At 38.9% G+C, this 21,907-nt stretch overlaps 1 protein-coding gene across 2 annotated transcripts; it reads right to left on the bottom strand.

The window, feature by feature from the left end:
* Positions 1-2,419: 2,419 nt before the first annotated feature.
* On the bottom strand, positions 2,420-20,169 carry prr16 (proline rich 16). Of its 2 annotated transcripts, XM_030737961.1 has the most exons (4): positions 19,372-20,169; positions 11,553-12,633; positions 11,340-11,438; positions 2,420-4,675 (listed from the first exon to the last, which is right to left on the bottom strand). In XM_030737961.1, exons 1-2 carry the CDS (start codon positions 19,504-19,506, stop codon positions 11,767-11,769), a joined length of 1,002 nt encoding a protein of 333 aa, XP_030593821.1. In that variant the 5' UTR covers positions 19,507-20,169; the 3' UTR covers positions 2,420-4,675; positions 11,340-11,438; positions 11,553-11,766. The 2 variants fall into 2 exon arrangements, with proteins under 2 accessions (XP_030593821.1, XP_030593820.1); XM_030737960.1 differs by lacking the exon at positions 11,340-11,438.
* Between the last annotated feature and the right edge of the window lie 1,738 nt (positions 20,170-21,907).

Here is a 21,907-nt window from a genome sequence, read left to right as displayed (position 1 = left end):
CATCCTTAATCCAGCCCTTGTACTTGACCATTCTCAGTGGAATGGTTTTTTTTTTAACCACTAACACTGACCTATGAATCATTCAAGCATAAAAATGGGTCTGACTCAAGGGATGAACCAGCATTGTGTCACATAACAGACAACTTAGCAAAGAACTAATTTTAAATTGTGAAATTAGCCATTTTGTTACAAGCAGCCTGTTGCTTGCTTATAATTTTCCCCACTTCCTTAGTCAAACACACTTTGACAGACATAAAATAGTATTTTTGCAGCAACAATATGATTCCCAAAGAGCTATTAGCTGAAAACCTGGCATATCTTGGCATAATGTACAGTCTGTCCTTAAAACATTTGAGGAAACTGGAGAAGTGGAGGACAAACAAAGAAGTGAAACGCCTATATGTGTGTGTTTGTGTGTGCGCAATTTTTACTTTTATATACATATATGTGTGTGCGTAATCTATCTATCTATCTATCTATCTATCTATCTATCTATCTATCTATCTATCTATCTATCTATCTATCTATCTATCTATCTATCTATCTATCTATCTATCTATCTATCTATCTATCTATCTATCATAGATTGACAGATAGAGATATAGATATAAACCAAGCAATTGTCAAACAATTAAAAAATGCTGATAAATCAATAAAAATAAAGGTTTTGGCGTAAGCACAAAAACCCACATTATAATACTCGCAAGACCGCCACTGCTAGTGCTATTACTGCCATATTACTACTTAAACAGCATTTAAATGTTGGCGCTGCTTAAAGGAGAACTATCTAATAATTTACAAGATGTTATGTTGTTTCTATGCAACATATTGCTTTATAATATAATTGCTGTGTTAGGAGGTGACTGGGAGTTTTGAGGTTCAATGGCTCATTGTTTCTTCATGTCTCTAAATAATTATATAGCAATTATTATAGCACCATGAGCCTCTTTGGTTTGTTCTGTTCTGTGAAAAATTGTACATTCACTGTAATTACAGAATTGAAGGCATGTTGTTTTCTATTATCTATTATCATGGCTTGTTTCCCACTCACTTATGCTGCAAAAAGCTGCCCAGCTCAACTGCAATCCTTTATGGAGCGCTTTGCTTGAGGGCACTCTAAAAGGCAGAGAGTTAAACAGACTTTTCCCACGCACACTTTCTTAGCAGAGCTTTCCAGTTCATGGATTTGAACTTACGATGTCTCTCTCTGTCCTCTAGGCCACTGCTGCCCTGTTCCTGTAACCCTGTCACTTTCATGGTGCTGAGCTGCTGGCTGCGGCCTGTTTTTGTATGACCATGACAAGCCACCATGAATTAATCTAAATTATTCTAATGAATACAATATTCGGAATCTCTTCGGGAGACAGCTGATGGCCTTTAGCACTGCCAGCCTGCTATCTCATCACACTAATCTTCAATTAGCTGATGCAGCTGCTGATGCCATTTTCTGTCATTCTCTTTTTGAAATGTTTGCTCGCACTGCTTTTTGGTAACTTTGATGAACTGTGACGCTGTTGGAGTTGGTTTAATTTCCCCCATTTGACTCCCAGTTCACAGAGTTGGACCATATCTGAGAGATAAACGCACAAGAGGACAGCTTTTAATAGAGAATACACACATAAAATCAGCACTAAAAGTATTGTTAGGGTTAACGTACACACACACACTCACACACACACACTGACAGTGCAAAGTGTTTACTCACAAGTTATTTCCCAACAGTTTGTGGACACACAATAAAACATTACTAACAACTTTTGAGACATTCCAATCAGCTTTAAAACCAATTTATTATTGATCCAGAGTTTAGTTTTTAATTCAGTCTCTGTAGCCACTCAGAACAAAGCCGTGAAGTTTACAAGTGTGGTGCCACTAATCTAAATGAGTCAGGGAGATGTGTTGATTAAAAAAAAAAAAGTTGCTTAATAGCAATCAAGTATACATGAAAAACCAGTGAATGCCTCCCATCTTACCCCTCAGAAAAGCTCATTTTTTGTTCAGTATCTTTAGTATGCGTAATAAAGCCATAAATCATTTTATCTCCATACTGTGAATATTTTCTGAGTCACTGACCCGCAAAGTACACGGACTGGGTGGCTATTTGGTGCTTTTGAAGTCACTTTATTTTTTACAGCCTTTTTGAGTCCTGATAACGTCTTAAATGCAAGAAGTACACAACATTTTCAGGGCTGAAAAACACATTTAAGCCAAACCAAATGAATTTTACATGCACCTACCTAGAAGAAATCACAGAAAGAAAATGAGTCTGGTACCAAACTGAAGGTAAAAAGAACACCTTTCATATGCTTTTGTTTTTAACCAACCACCCATCCCACATCCCACATGGACAATGGATTTAGGACTTTTAAAGACCAACACTAATATTTGGTAACTTAAAAAAAATCTGATATATCAGCTGATATTTTTTTCTTGCACATGAAAGAGAAACAGGTGTAGTATGTGTAGTTATTTATTTACTTTTTAATGATTGGCTGATTCTGCCCGGATCAGCTGGTCGTTACAGAGTGCCTTCTGGTGGGCAAATTATGCAACGTCAGAACTCATAACAGTTGAAGGATGTTTCTTTTTGTCTTTACTTTTTACATTTTCATTTATAAATTTCATAAATGGTGATACCAAAAGTTCAGCAAATCGCCAATATTGGTGTGCCATGAATCATTTTGGCTCTAGATATGACACTTGAAAGTTTACCCAAAATGCACCTTTTTTTAGTGAATTATCAGGAGACAAAATATTCAGGGTATCAGTGCTTGTTTCTCTTACTCTGCTTCACAGACATTTGTGTAGTTTTGCTGCTGAAACTGAACTGTGATTATGTTCCATGATATTGATGCTCACAGTTGCTTATAGAAAAAAAACGTGCTGACTCGACTGTAGATGGTGACACTTCAAGTGGGTATAGAATTTATTTAATTGCAGTTTTGAACTGAGTTTAATGTCTTTTCCATGTCATGTGGTTATCTGCTGCATGGAAATTACACAGAATCAAAAATGCTGAAAAAAATGTACTTTGATGGCCAGTAACTCATTTTCATAGTATCAAATATACAAGTTATTGTATTAAAAAATCAGCTGATTCTGAGGGTGTCAGGTGGGAACTTATAGCAGATTTGACTGATTTTATATAAACACACTATACATGTTTTATCTATTTAGAGTAGTATTCTTTCTTTTACTCTGTTTCTTTATACTTTGATTGTGTTCTCCTCTGGTTTTCAAAAGTGCTATATATAAATACACTTCATCATTATTTAATTACCTATGACTCATTACCCAAAGCAACATGGAAATGTGTCAGTTTTAAATTGATGTCAGGATTAACCCGATGGATGAGGGAATAAGAGGGAATACTTCTTAACTCTGTGTTGTGGAGGGCAGAAAACCCAGCATTTGGGACCCACCAACAGACAGCCTCTCCACAGAAATGCATAGAAAAACACAGTGATGGCAGGACAAAGTGAAGAGTCAGTCATGCGTTCATTCAGTCTCATGCCTCTCTTCTGATAAAGCACAACTAGGTATTTGGTTTTCGCCACCTTTCATCTCCGTATTATATTTTCTTTCTCCCGATGCAGCCCATGCTGTAAAGTTTCTCTAAGTTATGATACTTAAGTTTTTCATTCATGTAAACATGATTCTGTATGTATAAATAACTCATCTGGCTCTGCCCTGAAAAACATATACCTCGAGGGAATGTCAGCTTTCATCAAAATACCTCTCAGTCATCCAACACAATATCAAAAATATCATCTCTTTAAATGTTAAAGTCTCTGTAGAAAAATGCCTGAAATATACATGTATATTTGTATACAAACAAAATTTGATGCAAATTATTACTTCTTCAATAACCCTTTAAAGCTGTAACTATGCCAGACTGTACTGAATCTCTGCATGTTATTGTGAAATAAACACAGCTTGCATGGCACCAGTTGAGCAGATAGATTTTGATGTACGACGAACATAATTTCTGGACAAGGATCAGTGACAGCGTCATCAACCATTTCAAAACATGAGTCTTTCCAAAACACTCTGTGGCGGTGCATATGGCATGTACTGACAAAATTATTATTTTCTCCTTATCTGCAGTCCAGCAGAGAGCATTTTGCTCCCAGGCAGAGCTGCTGGGCTCTCCAGACACAAACAATTACAATTCTTAAAAGGCAAATTCCATCGGTTGAGTGGAGCTATTGATTTCCATCTGAGTACGCACAGAGCAAAAGTCTGTATAGACATCATTCAAATACTGACTGACATCATTTCACCCCATCTTGTACTGCTTCATCTTTACTTTTGATGATAGGGTTTCAGTAGTGTTTGAATCTTTAAATCAACCATTTATATGAATAAAAATACTATCGCCACATCAATAGATTCATCTTTGTGCACAAACACACAGTGACTGCCTTTCCTGCTTTGCCAGTTAGACAGTGACACTGCTCCAGCACAGCTGGTGCCCGGAGGTTTAGTACTCAAACATCAAAATAAATTGTCTCAAAGATGCTATCTCCCGTTGATTGAGAGCCACAAGCACTTTATGTAAATGGTGGTGGATGCTGGGCCTTAGCTCTGGCTCCTCCCTGCCTGATCAGCCAGGGTCGATTGGTGTACGAAGCAAGCATCCCTTCCTCTCATATCTCAAGTATCTCAATGGGCCCTGCAGAGGAAAAAAAATAGGAAATGCATTAGTGTGAATATCTGACTGCAGAGAGGAGAGCCACTTGACAGAGCAGTCACAGCAGTAACAATAACTTTTCATGAACCACAATGAAAATACGCCAAGGCACAAATACCAAGCGACACATACACGAATCATCAACACTAATAGGACTGAACCGTCTTGCATTTTCCTCCGTGGATTAATAAGCCTTCCCTTTTGTGACAGACAATTGCCTAGACTTGTGTTACTCCTTAAATAGCAGTCCCTTTTTTTTTTTTTCAGTACTTCTTACTCAAGTCTGGAGTGGTTCAGTGAGCAGAGGACCCCATCTGGGCCACTGTGGCTCTTACAGATCTGATCCTGTTGTTGAGATATTGTTTACCTTCCCCAAGTAAGGTGCAGCTGATGCCTCTAACTTTTAACAATCTCCAAAGGAGCGTGAAATCCTCAGATTAAGTTTGCTTCACCACCAAAGCTTTCTAAGTTGCACTGAGCCATCTCACGCCCTTTGACTCCGTCTTACACACATGGCTGCATATACCCACGAGTCTTTTTGCACTCTTTCACCTTTTAAAACTCATGCGCATCTATCCTCTTTAACATTAAAATATATGCATAAGAGTGCGCACATGCATTTTGATAAACACACATGCCCACTCATTTTCCCACGTCATGACTTTGCCTGAGTCACTGATGGAGAAGCACCAAGAGAGCCAGCATTCAGACCGAATGTGCACCAGATTTGCTTTGAATGCTCTGGTGTTTGGCAATGTAGGTCATGTCTATTTGTATTCTAATGAACCTCGCACACAGTATCTCCATTACAGATGTAATGCCTCTGGCACAAAACACCAAAATGATTTGGTTTTCATTTTGTTTAATGCTTCTCCCATAGAAATTTAATTTTTCAATGATTGCAACGGAATGTAGTTGATTGAGGGAAACAAAAATCAAAGTAAATGATGCATGCAGAATGGGATGAGCAAACAGACAACTGTGTCTCTTGGCAGACTATCACCGCAAACAATCAGACCGAGACACAACAGCTAATTAATATTCACTGGCAAAATGCGCCTCACTCTGACACATCTTTTGAGTTTTATCACACATTGTACGATTGCCAGGTTGGAAAATGGAACCAAGACAATACAGTCAGTGGAAGCACTATAAGCACATGCATATGACTATTATAGGAAGAAGCAAATCATAGTAACTGACCTGAGGGGTGTACTACAAAGCGAGATTAATGGGTGAGCAAGCTATGTTAAGCTTAAAGTCAGAGTTTTCAGTGTGATAAAGGTTCATCTTTTTACCTGACTGGATCACCATGGCAACTTATCCTGAACATATAACCTGGTCTGGAGCAGGTTCTAGACACATTCTCTGCTGAAGGAATACAACCTGTTAACACTACCAAATAAAGCCCAGCTATAAAGTTGCATCAGCACAAACTGTGCTTTGTATTGTCAGTGCATTTACAGTCATTCAGTTGGTGCTTTAGAAAATGTTTGTCTCTGCTGGAATTGCAGCTTCTGGAACATAGAAAATCAATCGGTTACATTTTTAGGCTATTTATCACCAAGAATACCAAGGCAATCAATAAAATTAATTTCACTTTGATCTGGGCACAAAGAAAACTGATTTCTATGCCTCCTTTATTAGGCTGTAGGACAGGTTTGGATGTTAGACTGTTGTTATCTAGCCTCTGTGTGAGGTTTTGGGTCCAAATCCTGAACGAGCACCTGTCTAAGTTACCACAATGTAAAATGGGAGCCTACACCTATAATCTGTAATTCTTAAACTTGGATTCTTTGGTAATTAAAATGAACCCCAGTTTATGAGCTTCCCTCTCTTCTGCATTTGTTACTGTAACAGTTTTACATTTACACATCAAGCCTTTAGATATTAGGGATTTTCAACTCATTATGGAAGCAGCATATTTACCAATTTAACCTGTAAATGGACTAGTGATGTGAGCAGGAAGTGGGACTGAAACCTAAAAGCTGTACATGGAGGCTGTACTGGATGCATAACAATCAGGACTAAAAGCCGTCATCCCTAGAAGGTCGTTCGTCATTCAAAGTCAGGAAGTGCCTGATCTTTTTTGATTAAACATAAAAACAGAAGCGTTTGCTGTACAAAGTGCCAGATATGTTTTAATAATAGCTACCTCACCCACATGTATATGGAGCTGCATGTGCAGAAAGAGACTGTTATGCATACAGATGCTGCTGAGTGGGAGTAAAGCATCATCCAAGGGGAAAGGAAGAAAGAAATGAAGAAATAGTGAGAGAGAGCATGAGACGGGGAGAAGGAGAGAGAGAAAGAGAGAGAGATGGGTTATGAACAAGAGCTGTGAGCTGTAGGGAGTAGGTCAGTGCATTTGAGTCAGTCCTGACTCATGATGGAGGCGGTGAATATCCACCTCCTCCCTGCCCATTACAACTTTATCCTCAAGCCTGGAGCACTGGAGCTCAGCTAGCCTTTGCAAAAACTGTGAAAAACTCCTACACCCATGGTCAGAGCAGTAGTGATTTTTGTGTTACAAGAACAATCTGATAATAGGTCATACATGTGTAAAACCAGTGACTGATGAAACCAAAGACTTGTGTATCGGTCAGCCAGCCCAAATGTCTGAACAGTTTCTCCCACTTCATGCTGGCATCTTTCTGTCACGCACGTTTGGCAGATTAATACAGGGTAGATTAAAAGTAATGCCAGAATTTAACTTACTGCTGAAACGCAGATCAAATCTCAATGCAATAAAATATGGAAACCTACTCAAAGCTTGCTGTAGTCTCTTTGTAGACTTTGCAAATCTTTAATGTAACTTTTATAAAGCAAAGTTCACGTGTATCCGCTGGTGTTTCAACAAAGTTTAACGGTCGTGAAGTTTTGTTAAATTGAATAGCAAACACTCTAGTAAACATTAAGTATGCAAATGACGCTAACCTGGTATTCAGACCAAGAGAGGAAATATTTCCACTTTGGTGAAGCTCCTAAAAGACCGGCATCCAAATCTGTTCAAAGAATTCAAGCTTTAATTGATATTAACATTATCAAAAATATTATCCTTCTTATCCTGTAATACATTACCATTTGATTTAAGACAGCTAGTTTCCATAGACAAAATTTTTTGCAGTCTTACGTTAAATACTTATTTGGCCAATGTAATGTAACTGATTATGTTATACCTTGTAGTAGTGTCAGTAGTACTAACATTTCAGTCTGTGTCTTGTCAACAAAATATACTTTTAACAATTTTAGTTTTGTACTGTTGTTGCTTTTATTTACAGAAATACCATTTTTGTAATATTCCTTTTTAAAATCCTTTTTAATATCCCATGTTTAATTACATGGGATAATTTTTTTACAGTGCTATCAACATGGGTATCGAGAACTGTGTCATTCTGCTGGTACTGGTACTGAATACTAAATTTCTGCTATCCTTACACCCTCATGCTCGTGTTGTAAAAAACTTGTCAATCACAAAATAGGCACGCTCTAAAACATACCTGAATTTAGCCCTTTCAACTCTAATGGCGACCATAATTTACAAAATATATATCATGTTGTATTCAGTAAGACTTAAACTAGCAAGTGCATCAGCAATAACCACAAACTAGACACAGTGGGAAAGGGAAAAAGGGGCAAATGCCTTTACATTTTCAATGTTTTCCTTTATATGGTTGTGTTTTGTTTTCAAAACTTAACTAAAATTTTCACCATCAGGGGACAATGTTTAACAGAAAGTTCTACCATAGTTGCCCTTGTAGTCAGAAACAAGAAAAGTTTGACCGAGTTTGGGGCAGTGCAGTGTTTAAAACTTCACAGCAAGAAGGTTCTGTGTTCAATCTCACTGATCAGCTGGGGGCCCTTATGTGTGGAGTTTGCATGTCCTCCCACAGGCTAAAAAAAAAAAAAAAGGGTTCAGTGATTCTTAATTAGTTGGATATGATGGAGAATAGATGTCTGTCTCTCTGTGTTAGCCCTGTGAGTGAACTGGTGACCTGCTCAGAGCCTACCTAACCCCTCTCTCCATGACAGCTGGGCTAATTTCCAGCCCTGGACTCTGATTTGGATAAGAAGTTAAAAAAAAAAAAAAAGATACATGGTACAAAATGTTTCAGCTAATTACATAAATGAGCTAGCGGCTAGCTCATTCATATGCTAGCTGATAGCCTAACAGTTTTTAAATACAGACATTTGCAACAAGTACCTGTAATCACATGATGCCAAGACCAATGTGTCAATTTCCTCAGCTAGTAATAAACTCCTACAGTGGCAAAAGCCATAAGCAGCATCTATTGATGATACACCTTATTCTATTTGGATAAAATATGTATTTCTATATACACAAATGTGTGCATGCTGATGGCAGAGTCCAGAATCCATTAATACACCGTTGCAGTGGATATTCTGTGCTGTGGCCACTCATCGAAAGGACAAACATACATCCACATTTGCGCCTACATAACAGTAGGGCAATGCAGCCAAAAGAGCATCAGCCTTCACTGCATCACCATCTCTCTCTGTCTGTCTCTATCACACACACTTTCCCTCTATCCTACACTTTCACCCTCTCTGTCCTCACCCCCAGCCCCAGCCCCCGCTCACTCTTACACTTTCTCATTTTTCTCATGGCTAAATATCCACTGATCCCTAATCTAGATGCCGATTTTAGATTGTAAGGCCAACAAGGTCTCGCATTGGATTTAGTCATCAGTGTGCAGTTTTCATTCCCTGATTTTCTCAGCTTTAACCTTCAAGCATCCCGCCCCCACCACCCCAACAGAAACATATAAGTGATATACATATTAAATTCACTGTTTATATAACATCATGCCTCCTGAGCATTGCAACTGTCCTCCACACATCTTTACCTTGCTCCTCGAGGAGCAGAGGAACTAAGGAATTATTTCCTTCCTTAGTTCCTCTGCTTGTTAGCTTGCTCTCTCCTCTCGCTCTTTTTGTCATAAAAAATATGTTTAGCAGTGGTTCAGAGCTTTGTCAAGGCTAATGTTGGTACAAAGGCTTTCTGAGGCAGAGCTGTTATCTCCTGTAGTCTAATCCAGCTAATTAAGGGCATTGCTGGGAGGAAGGTGCTACTATTCTCATCTAACTCCTGGGTGTGCTGTCTCCCCAGTATAGCAAACTGACTCGTGCTTTTCACACACACCTGTGTAAATACAAAGAGATATATGCAGGCACGCACACAGATTTGAAAACTATCTCAGATGTACTGAAAATATCAGCCATATGCTCACACATTTCACACACACAAAAATAACAGACTTTATAAAATATGCTTCTTAATAGAAGCCAATAAAGTGGAGACTACCAACTGTTCATATAGACTGAGATTTACTGCTGATTTATAAGGAAATAGTTCAGCATTTTTTCCACCTGATTCTCTCTACTCAAGAGCAGAACTGATAAGCTTACTATCCATTTAGGGGGTGGTGCTGATCTCACAGCAGGTGGTGGGTGGATGTCTACGCAAACGAGACTTTTTTGCTAAACACAGACTTTATTAGAAAAAAATAAATAAAAGATTTTTCAATTGTTATGCGCTGTAGAGACGTCTGCCGGTGCAATTCAAAATGCCAGCTGCCTCAGCTAACACTTCTTTCTCCCTCTCCAACCTACCGTGTCATTCTTTTCATTTTCTCTCTTCTTTCACTTCTACAGTCTCACACATCAACTATACTTGATGGCAATGAAGAAAAAGGTAGTACCAAGTTGTCTATCTCCCAGCCCTAACTGTGAATCTAGGCAGGTATGTGTGAAGATATATATTCTGTTTATGTGCCAGTATATTTGGAAGATCTTTAAGGCTTTGTATAAAATCTGAGGTGCTTTGTGAATTAGTCAGATTATTTCTCATAAAGAACTTCCTGAGTTTACAGACTTGGTATGGATAACCTTCTGAATAACACAGCTAAAAAAATAAAAAATAGGTGGCACCACAGTACCATAATAAAAATATAATTTGGGCTAGAGTACTGTTCACTATACAGTGCCCAACATCCTTAGATAAATGCATTAACAGGACTGATAATGTGATGCAACTTATTACATTTAACCAATTACTTCACTGAAGTACAGTATTTTAATGTACTTTATTTAAGTATTTCTTAAATATAATATACAGGCTTGGTATGGTATATGCACATGACATTATCTTGTGTTACTTTCTACTTCTATTTCACTATATTTTGAATACAAATATTGTACTTGTACTCCACAACAACTGTTTTAAAACTGTAGTTACCTATTATTTTGCTGACTTTAAAATATATTGTAGTATTAATATAGTTAAAACTACCCAGCAGTATATAAGTAATAAAATCATCTCCAGCTGTAACATTAGAGACACATACACATTAATGAATTAATAATTATGATCAAATGATATCATGTATATGACTGTAATGAGAACTTTTACTTGATGCACTTAAGGGATATTTTGATAGTCAACCTTGCAACCTATTACTGTACTTACTGTAAGTAGGATTCTGACTTCTACTTAGTAAAGAGTTTAAGTACAGTTTTGCCACTTTACAATACAGGATGACATTAAACTTGTGTGCAGTGCCACTTTTTAAGTGATTGCATTGGTATGAGGTCGTGGGGATGCATGTGAGCCTGAAAAACGTACCAAATATTTTCTATGACAATGTTTTACACTGTATTTGTTCTTCCTGTCTTGTTCTTGGTCCCTCTTGTGACACGCTCCTTAGAAATATCCTGGGAACACCTTTGCACATATGAAGATATATTAAACAAACAAACAAAAACAGGAATACAGACAGACTCATGGGGAGTAAACAAACCTTCCTTATGAACCACTCATATATGCACAAACACTCACCGCTTCATTCTGATCTCCCTGTGTATGTCTTGATGCCCATGGCGGTGTCTTTTTCTGTTCCACTCATTTTATCCACACTTTTGTTTCTTATTTCCCATCCCTTCTTCTCTATGGATAATCCAAAGTTCAACTGGAGTAGAAAGCACTCATAAAGTAGAAAACACTATGAATGATTCAAAAATGTTTAAGCTAGACACAACAGTGGGGTTTTGCGTCAAACCGTGGTGGTGGTTGATTTGCGAAGGATTGTCTTCTGGGGTTTGAGGGAAGGTGTGTGGGGAGGCACACAAGGTGGAGGAGTGTTTCCCGTTGGCGGAAAACTGTGGCTGACTGGTAGTCCGCCGTTTTCCAACATGAATTCATGGGAAAGAGAATGAGGAGGAGGAGGGGAGGAGGAACAGCAATGCACTGGGCTGAGCCTCAAGTCATTCAACTCAGCCTGTAAGTGTAGCTCTGTGTCATCTACATCGTACTGGAGGTCGCAGTCTGGGCAATAGCCGTGAAACTGAACTTTCTCGCTGAAACGGACACGTTCCCGCTCACGAGGCTCCCTGGTGGGAGCCTTGGGGCATTTGTTCTTTTCATGCCGTAGAAGAGGCATGGGTCTGGGCAATGTAGGAACAAGACCCGACTCAGGGATCCCACTGTCACTAGAAATAAAGCATGGCGTGGAGGAGAATAAATCCCTGTTTGATTTCAATGGGAAAACTCCACCATTCCTTAATAGAGACCCATTAGCCTTGGATATATTCCCTGATAACACTAAAGTTGGATGAGGCAGATTCTTGACGTTGTGATCCTCGGCTCTCAGCGGGGTATGCCTTGGTGGTGGTAGAGGTGGGTGTGGCTTCTTGAGTACAGTCAGGACTGCAGGAGGGTTGATGGGGACCGGTGTTAGGGGTGCAGGTGTTTTAAACAAGCAATCATCGGGGAAGAGCTTCATCTTCTCCAGGCTGGAAGCTGTGGTGGTGGTGGTGGTGGAGCTTGAGCTGGAGTTCATTGTGTCTGTCTTTGAGCTGTCCGTTAGTCCGTCCTCCTCTAGTTGCAGGTCACAAGTTAGGGTGTCAATCTCATGAACAACCTGTTGATGAGAACAGGAAGTGTCACTATGACAGCTGAGGTCAGGAATAAAAACTGAGTGTGCCACAAGAGGATGAAATTAGGGTTGTCTGATTATGGTATAAACTGTAAAAGCTACTTTCTGCTGCTTCCTTATTCACAAGGGATCATCACAGCAGGTAGCTCCATATGTTTGACTTGGCAGATTGTTTATGGCGGATGCCCTTCTTGATGCAAGCCCAAAAGGATTTGTGTCTTCTCCTGGGACTGAAATCGGGAGCTTACGCTTGTTAGGCAAATGTGTCTAAAGCACTACACGATGGAGCCACTAATTATGACATAAATTGTAATGGTGATTATTTTTGGTCAGTAATGAGATCACAATTATTTCACAAGTTGATCTGATTTTGAAATTTTATCTTTTCTTGAACCAAAGTTTTCCAAACAGCCAAACTCTTTTTAATAAAAGGTTCTTTTTCTATCATCATGGCTTGAGCTGATCTAAATCTGCCAGAGCCTATGGGGGACTGAGTTTGGGGTTTTAGTAAAGAGCAAAAGTGCACTGCTGTAAAGGAAAGACACAAATTTTTTACATCAATTATCTAATTTCTATAATTGCAGAAGCCATCATAATTGTATTTAAATGTAAATAATTGCAAAGCCCTATTACAGTTTCATTTAAAAAGCTGCCAACTGGGAAAAAGCATTAGGATATTGGCTAAGAAAATGAAGAAAAGGCAATATTAATATATCTTTAAATTCCTAATTAAAATTTAAAGAGGAAACACTTTACTTCCAAATTCATAAGACTGAAGATTGATTAACACATCCCAATCACAACCACAGTGAGAGAAAATAAATATCAGTATGATGTATGAGAAAAGCCACAAGCCTGCCAGATTATGACCTAAGTGATAGATTACATCAATCTCATGCACCGGTAGATTTCAAGAGAAGTAGCAGTACCAAACATATCCTGTGATGTAAGACGGGAAAACCATCATTTGTAATATAAAACCAATGTTAGGAAAGAAGAAAAGGGGGAAGATGACAAAGGCAAAGGGATATAAAAAAAGAACAGTGCAGAGGTGTGAAAAAAATCACAAGACTGAAAGTTTCCTATTAGTCAAAATCAGCATGAAAAAGACATAACCAATTGATTTTTTTCCTTTGAAATATAATATAGACCATACAACAGATCATAAGGAAACATTAAACAAATCACAAAGGAAATATCAGAAATGTTCTGCAAAGTTTAGCAGAAATGAATGTAGGATTTGATCAGGACTCCTTGCATACAGAAGACATAGGAAATCTACTTCCACATCCTGCACAATTAAACTAGTTAAGACCAAACATACATACTCCTGCACAAATATGCATATAGTATATTATATAAAACACTATGTCTGAATTTCCACTAGCACTGTCCTGTTAAGATTCTCACATCATGATTACTGTAGTTAAAAAAGAAAAATCATAATAAAATCAAATATTGATGGCAGTACTAACCTGATATCTATGAAAAAAAATGGGGATGGGTATTTAAATCAAATTTTAATTTTTGCCATCTTGGTGTTTTGAAAGTGGATGTAATGACATGTTTAGTGATTTTGTTGCCAATGAGAACACCCCAGACAATCCTCATTTCAGAGTCTTAGAATGACCATAGGAATATTAATAATAATGACTTTGTATTTTGTTTTACATGACATGAAACTAGTGACTAAACTCAGAAAGTCATCAAGAGAGTGTTTGCTGAGGCCACATAGTAATGAAACTGAGGGCCATTCTCCCATAAAGAACTGGAAGTCTTTTTTCCAGCCCCCTGTTGGTCATTAGAAAGAATGCAGGTTTAATGCACTTCCACCTTTGATTTGCTTGTTTCTCCTGCTTGTACGGTGAGACATAATCTCACAGCGCCACACATGCTTGGTAGCTGGCACTGTATTCTTCTATTTTTGTTTTTTGAATGGTGGTTGGCAAACAGCCACTAGGTGCATTACCTTGCAAAGTTGTACATTACTTTCCCTCCAGTGCAGTAAAAAGTGTCCTGGTTCTGGATTTATGTTCTAGTTCTATATCTTGTCCTTTCAGTATAATATTATTTCCTAGTACTTTTGAGTTTATCTTTACTTCTAGTCCTTGGTTCCTTGTTTTGTGATGTTAGTTCCCTTTCGTGTGCAGTCTGTTCTAGTCTCATCTTTTTGTCCTTAGCATCTGCTGTGTGAGGTCAGTCTTGTCTCTGTGTTGTTTACCTTTCCGTCTTTGTGTCAAGTTTGGATGTGTGAGTCTGTCTCTGTCTTAATTTCTAACTGTATTATTTTGATAGTGTCTCATCTCTTGTGCACTGTGTTTAGTTTTGCTTCCTTTGATTGATTTCCCCAATGAGTTTCAGCTCCGTTCCCTGATTTTTTTTTTCCATCTCCCTAATTACCTGGTGTGTGTATATATTGTCTAAATCTCCCTCTGTTCTTTGTCGCATTCTCCCTCATGGTTGTGTGTTTCCTTGTTCCATGTTATTGGAGATTCCTAGTTTCTGGATATTTGATTCTGTTCAGTTACTCCTTTTTTTGTGAAACAGCAAAGTTTCTTTAAGGTTATGTCAGTCTTCCAAATCCTGCATTTGGGTCCACATCCTGCCTGCCACACAGCTGACCTTGGCAAAAACAAGGAAACGTATAAAGTATATTAATATTTAACAACTGCACAAACTGTTTTTTTTTTTTTTATAACTTAATGACTATTTCAGATTCAATATCACCCCTATAAATAACCTGGGGGGGGTTCATGGCCCACATATATGTAAGGCAAAGAGTCTGTGTTACCTTACTAAATATAAGTCTTTGCATTTTCCTTTTTTGTTGTTGTTATTTTTATGTTTTTTTTTATTTGATAAACATAATTCAATTTTAATTTTGAGAAAAAAAAACCCATATGAAAAAATGGTCAAAATAATTTTGTTAACACTTTCATGGTGATTTTCCTTTGGCAAAACCTCTTTGGTGGATGCCAAATGTTTTTATGAGAAGGAAGAATGCTGAATTTTTGTTGCTTTTTTTTTTTTTTAGCAAATTCATTAAACTCAAACCACAAGCGGCAGCAAGGTCTGTAACCATAACTATATAAAAGCCTACAAAAAGAACAATAGCAGTTATTTATGATATTTTCACATGTTCATTATTGACATGATATTGAAATTTCACTTTTAAATATCAAGGTTATTGTCACTATGTGGCTATGGTTACTGGGGCACTGTGGTTCAGGTAGTAGAGCAGGTCATCGACCAATCGGAAGCTCGGTGGATCGATCGATCCAATCCATGTGTCTTGGGCCAGTATCCTTGGGCAAGATACTGAACCCCGAGTTTTAGCAGAATGTTTTTGAGTGTTCAAACTGAGTAGAAAGGTGCTATATAAGTACTAGTCCATTTACCACTGTAAACAAAGCTAGTGTAGTTGACTAAAACCAGTTAACATGTCATAAAAATATACTTTATAGGAAATGCCTTTCTGCTCTGAACTTCTTAAATCTGCCCCTGATAAATGATAATCACAAAGGGAACTAAAACTAACACAGAAACTAGGGTTTGGGGGAAAAAATCGACACAGCATAGTATCATGACATTTTGTGTGGCGACATTTAGCTTGACAAAGCTAATTCAGAGCAAGCTAATGGCTCAGTCACATGTAGGAGGACCGCAACCTCCTTGCATCTACAACAAAAAAAAAAAAAAAAAAAATATATATATATATATATATATATAAATGGTTGCCCAGAGCTTGGGAGATATTGCACACTCATGACCACTTTTGATCACAAGGTGATTGTAGAGGTCACATGACAGGTGGCAAACTTTCTGCAAACAGTCAACATCTGATTGGGACCGACTCCAATCACTATGAGAGAGACTGTCAAAGGTTTACAAATAATTGCTGTCTAATCTATAAATGCAGACAGATTGCCAACATGTTGCCATCAGTCTGAAAGAGTCTTTGTCAATGAGCACAACTTGAAGGGACTCCGCTCAACTGGTTGCCAGCTGGCTGTATTCTGGATATATTCCTATAGAACAGGAATTGCTGCATTATCAGAAACAGATTGCATGTAATTGCCAACTTGACCCCATTCAATCACAGACTGACTCCATCTTGGCAAAATTTATGGCAGGTTTTAGTGGCAGTGTTGATATGCTTAACAATCTAATTTTGCAGCAAAAAATAACTGAAGTGAAATAACTTTAGAGCTGACAGATACTGACAAAGTTTATCTTGGTTATAAACTGCAATATATGTTATTACAATACATACATACATATGGCAAAACATTAAAAATCCCAATAATATTGTATCATAGGAATAGTATAGTGACAATATCGTATCATGGGGTTTCTGGTGATTCCCACCTTTAACTGCAACTAATAAAAACTAAACAGAAAGTGAACTGAAAGTAGGTAAACTCACTCATGAAACTAAATAAAACTAAACAAAAATGTAAAAAACGTAAAAATGAAATAAAATAAAAGGTATAATAACCCCGATTGTGACACCCCTAATTTCCAGCAATCAACCAATCAGTATGCACCCACCTAAGATCAACCAAGGACTGACTGGACAACTAAACAATGATAGACTGTTCACATTTTATCTGTAGAAATGTAACCACTTTCCATGGACACAGTTACTCCACTATACATTTACATTTACAGTGTTCAAGCAATATCTGGATGCTGGAAGTGTTTTTAATACCTCGTAAACATTGCCCAAAGCGCCTTTAACATGGCAGATAAATTTTAATCATTGTAGTAAACTCTTCTGGGAGCTAATAACTGGTACTTAGTAATATAATGCCCACGTTCTTGAAGCATTTTCAGATGTCTGTCCAAAAACATTCTCTTTGGAGGACAGTTCCTTCCTGCTTCTCTTCCCTTGTTGGAGAGTGGTGCTTCCTTTGAAGCCCAGAACTGAATTAGTGTTGGACATTTTGCTAATGCTTGACTCTGCAGCTCTCAGAGGGTCTAAAAAAAAGTCTAACATAAGTTGAGTAGAGCATGCCTGGTATCATAGCTCAAAGACTGCTGAAGTAACCAAGGAGAAATTTTCTCCAGAAAGTAAAATTGCAACATTTCAGACAAAGAGCTTATATATGTTTATCTTCTGGATTAGGGGTGCTTCTCTTTGAGTACCCAGTACGTTAGCCTGCTTTAAAGCACATTTGCTATCATGTGGCTTTAAATGCATGTCCAAACAGCGGCTAAGGAGAGAGCGAGTGACTGAGAGGGAGTGATAAAAATAAAGATGGAAGGCTAGGGCAGAGTGCTAAACTCTCCATGCAGTCTTTAAATGGATAATTTGTTCGGACACACACACACAAGAGGTAATACCAGTATCCCAGTGTGCAGCCCCTGCTGTAGGCCAGGCAGCTTTGGCGGTTGTGCCAAGCATCTGGGCAGGGTCCCTCCTTGGAGCCAGGCTCGGCTCCAGCCCCGTCTGTGAGTTATAACAGATAACTGCATTTCAAATGGATTACACCCCAAACACTGGCTTTGATAGTAACACCCCCTCGAGGTATGTGTTTAGTGTGTGTGGTGTCAGAATAACTGATCCTCTACACAATCTCCCAGAAGCAAAAGAAAAAAGAGGAAGAAAGGAAGAAAAAAGGAAGGGCACATCACATAAAAAGATCACAATAGATGGATTACATTCTTCTCATTTATCTCTGGTGCCTGCTGTGAGATATTGTAAACTGCTGAAAAACACAAAAGGAGTGTAATTCAGTCAAAGTTGCAGAAAAAAATGACAGTGAGGGGAGCAGAGTGGCAGAAGGAGACAGATGCTGTGTTGACTACCCATCCATAATGCACCAGAGGCTGTACGCAATAGAGCTGTATTAGAATGACAGCCTGTCATGTTAAGGTTAGAGGTTTGGCAGAGCAGGCTGGATGCCTGGTGTGCGCCCAGCAGAGGAATGCAAGCATAAAAGCAGGTAAGACTGCACATTATTTCTGCTGTGGGGGTGAGACTGATTTAAAAAAAAAAGAGTCTGATGTGAATGAAATGAAAATATGTCACAGAGGCATATATATCCCGATTTCTACAGAAACCTCTGTAGTCTCTCCATCACTGGAGATTTGAGAAGTCTAATCAGACAGCCCTGAGAGTTTTGATCCTTCAGGACTAGAGAGGAGAAGGAAAACGACGACGAATGCACACACCAAGAAATCAAGAAAGGATCGAGATCAACTATTGAAGACAGAGAAAGATGACGATAAAGAATCAGAGAGACACTACAAGAGATCGAGGGAGCTGACATGTGAAAGGAAAACGACCACTTTTTTCTATTACTTGGCAGGATATAATTTGGACCAAAACAAGAGTCAGCATTAAGATGATGAAATCTAATGCAAAAGCACCTTCCTGTATGCACCAACTTGTCCATTAAATATTAATTGTGCTTACATTTTTTCACACCTTCATCAAAGCTTATTAGTCAGGGTGAAGAAGCTGTCCTGCCATTTCACACCCCATGTCCTCCCAGTGCCAAATGTCTCTCATGTTGGAGATTATGATCACATACATTAGTGGGAAGGGGAGGAGCACAGTGTGTATGTGTGGAGTATGTAGTCTCTTACACAGGCCCCAGTGGTGAGGTCGATGTCAGCTCTCCATCTCCTCTCAGTCAAGGATACTTAGAAAGCGCACCCTCACAGCCAGCCTGTGGAAATAACATTACACATGGCAGACCCCTTCTTCTAATTTACCTCTTTGAGCTCTTTGGCTACATCCTTGAGGTCTCCCAGGATGGTTTCCAAATTTTCCACGATTGTCTTGATCTCCTTTTTCACTTGCACTTTGGAGACTACTCCTTCAGCCTCTGCATTTGGTGTCCCTGACATTCTTCAGTTTATGGCACAATCTATTTCATGAAGGATCTCAACTCAAATCCTTTGGCCGCCACGCTGCCACTTTGCCAACGCATTTTTTTTAATGTAGTCCCCCCCGGTCCCGTCACTTTTTCGCTCCTACATCACGGCCAGGACGGAGAGAAGTGGCGTCGGGCAGCTTTCTATAGCTAACACTAGGCATGCGCAATAGAGCGTAACACACAAAAATAACGCTTATGTCAAAATATTGTATCATACTGCCTGGGAAACGGCGCCCGTCCACAGGTTTGTGCACCGCACACGTTCATGTCCAGCGGCAACAAAAAATGACGTGCCACGGACATCCTTCACGTCGACAGAGCGCTAAATTCAACATTTTGTGAGAAAATTACCGATGCCAGTGCTTTAAAAATGTGTAAGCTAATAAAGGAAAGAAGAAGAAGAACGGTGCGGGTGTCCGAACCGTTACACCGCTGTTCGTTATTGTAGAGGTCCATAATCCTCAGACATCGATAAAATGGTAATACGCTCCTCCTGTTCCCCAGGTAATAAATAGATGGTAATGATACACCACGACAGGTAACGACAACCAAGAGGCACGGTCCTCGGAAAAACACCCCGCCAGTTTCATCCTGTCTACATCTCAGCCTCCTTGGAGAGTCTGAGCAGGAGATGCTCGTGCGCTCTCGCTCTCTGTCCTCACGCGCTCTTTCTCTCTCTTGCTCACGCTCTCTCTCCTCCCCTCTCTCTCTCTCTCTCTCTCTCTCTCTCTCTCTCGCTCTGTTACATCAAACGGATGCCGCTGATACAGTTACTTTGCTTCGTGTTCTCTCTTCGTAGACTATGCCCCGCATATTAGTTAGCATTTATTCAGGAGTCGGGAACGGTTATGCTTGTTGTGTTCAAATAATGTAATTACATCCCCACCACAGGTGGGTTACATGCAGGTGGTAACAACTGCAGTCAGAGGTCGGAGAAATTCAATTCAGTTTTATTTATATAGCGCCAAATCACAACAAACAGTCACCTCAAGGCACTTTATATTGTAAGGTAAAGACCCTACAATAATAAAGAGAAAACACCAGGAATCAAAACACCCCGCTATGAGCAAACACTTAGGACAGTGGGAAGGAAAAACTCCCTTTTATCAGGAAGAACCCTCCAGCAGAACCAGGCTCAGGGGGGGGCAGCCATCTGGGCACATTTATTTAAACTTATGCTATAAGTTTACACCTTCTTCTTCAACTATGCTACCATAAGCCCAGTACAGATTTAGCCTTGCTAAAGCAACAGAAAGACAGCTGTAATGTCTATAAGTATGGAACAAAAAAGAAAAGCCCCTTAACCACAGGTCATCATTGTCAAGGTCCCCTTGTCCTCCTGTGTTCACCTACCTTTTTATCTGTTTCTTTATCTTTTGCTTCCCCTCTCTCTCTCTCTCCCTGTGAGTGTGTGTGGGTGTGTTTGTGGTAACTCTGCTCATTTGTTCCAGAGGCAGGGCCTTCCTGGCTGTCCCACCTTCCTTGTTGAAGCACCTGGAAACAGCTGGGAATTGCCCACCTGTGTGCAATCTGATAACTCACCTGCTACTTAAGGCTGACAAACTCCCACACTCATTGCTTCACTCCTTGCCAGATTGTTGCACTGTGTAGTTTGACTCTGTGATTGGATCTGGTTTTGCCCTGGACTTACGTAACTCTTTTCTGCTCAGACATTTCCTTTACAAAAATACAAACTACTCATCTTCAGGTCTTGATCTTTTGGGCCTTGCACTCATCAACGTTCAAATCCAAATTATCCACAAATGGCAGAGGTCAGCGTCAGGGTCACAATTTATAATAATGCTCAGTTGTAAGTAATTTTTAAGTCTTTAGTTACTGATGAACTAATCATTAACAAAAGCTGTTCGTGAAGTTCTTTGCGTAAAATAATATTTTATCCAAATACTAAGTTTTCTTTATCACGATTAATCCTGTTTTTGCCATGCATGTCTAAACTGAGCGCTATATCTGTTACCAGATGATTCATTGTGTTACTGTGTGTTTTCTTTCTTTAACATCAAATAAAATGGGTCATATTTGACAGGATAACAATTCTACATCGACTGAATTTTGTTACAGTTAAGGGTTAACGTAAAATATTGTAACATTACTCATTTTAACTGTTCTTCAAATACTGTCATTTTCATGGTACATGGCCTATCACACAATCAAAGATAATCTCCTAATTTCTTACATTATTATTATTATGCAGTACAATACATGTTTAAAGTAAACGAGTAAGAGCGTCCAAAGTTGGGATTCCACAAACCCTCCAGCATGTACTCCAGCTCTACTAGGATATAACTGAATTGCATTGCTATGAACATTTCAGATCAAAGTACACAGACAACACGTGTACAATTACTGTGATA

This window comes from Archocentrus centrarchus, chromosome 9 (assembly GCF_007364275.1).
Source record: "Archocentrus centrarchus isolate MPI-CPG fArcCen1 chromosome 9, fArcCen1, whole genome shotgun sequence".
Lineage (NCBI taxonomy): Eukaryota > Metazoa > Chordata > Actinopteri > Cichliformes > Cichlidae > Archocentrus > Archocentrus centrarchus.
Note: the sequence above shows the minus strand (reverse complement) of the source record. Positions and strands in the feature narration are given on the sequence as shown.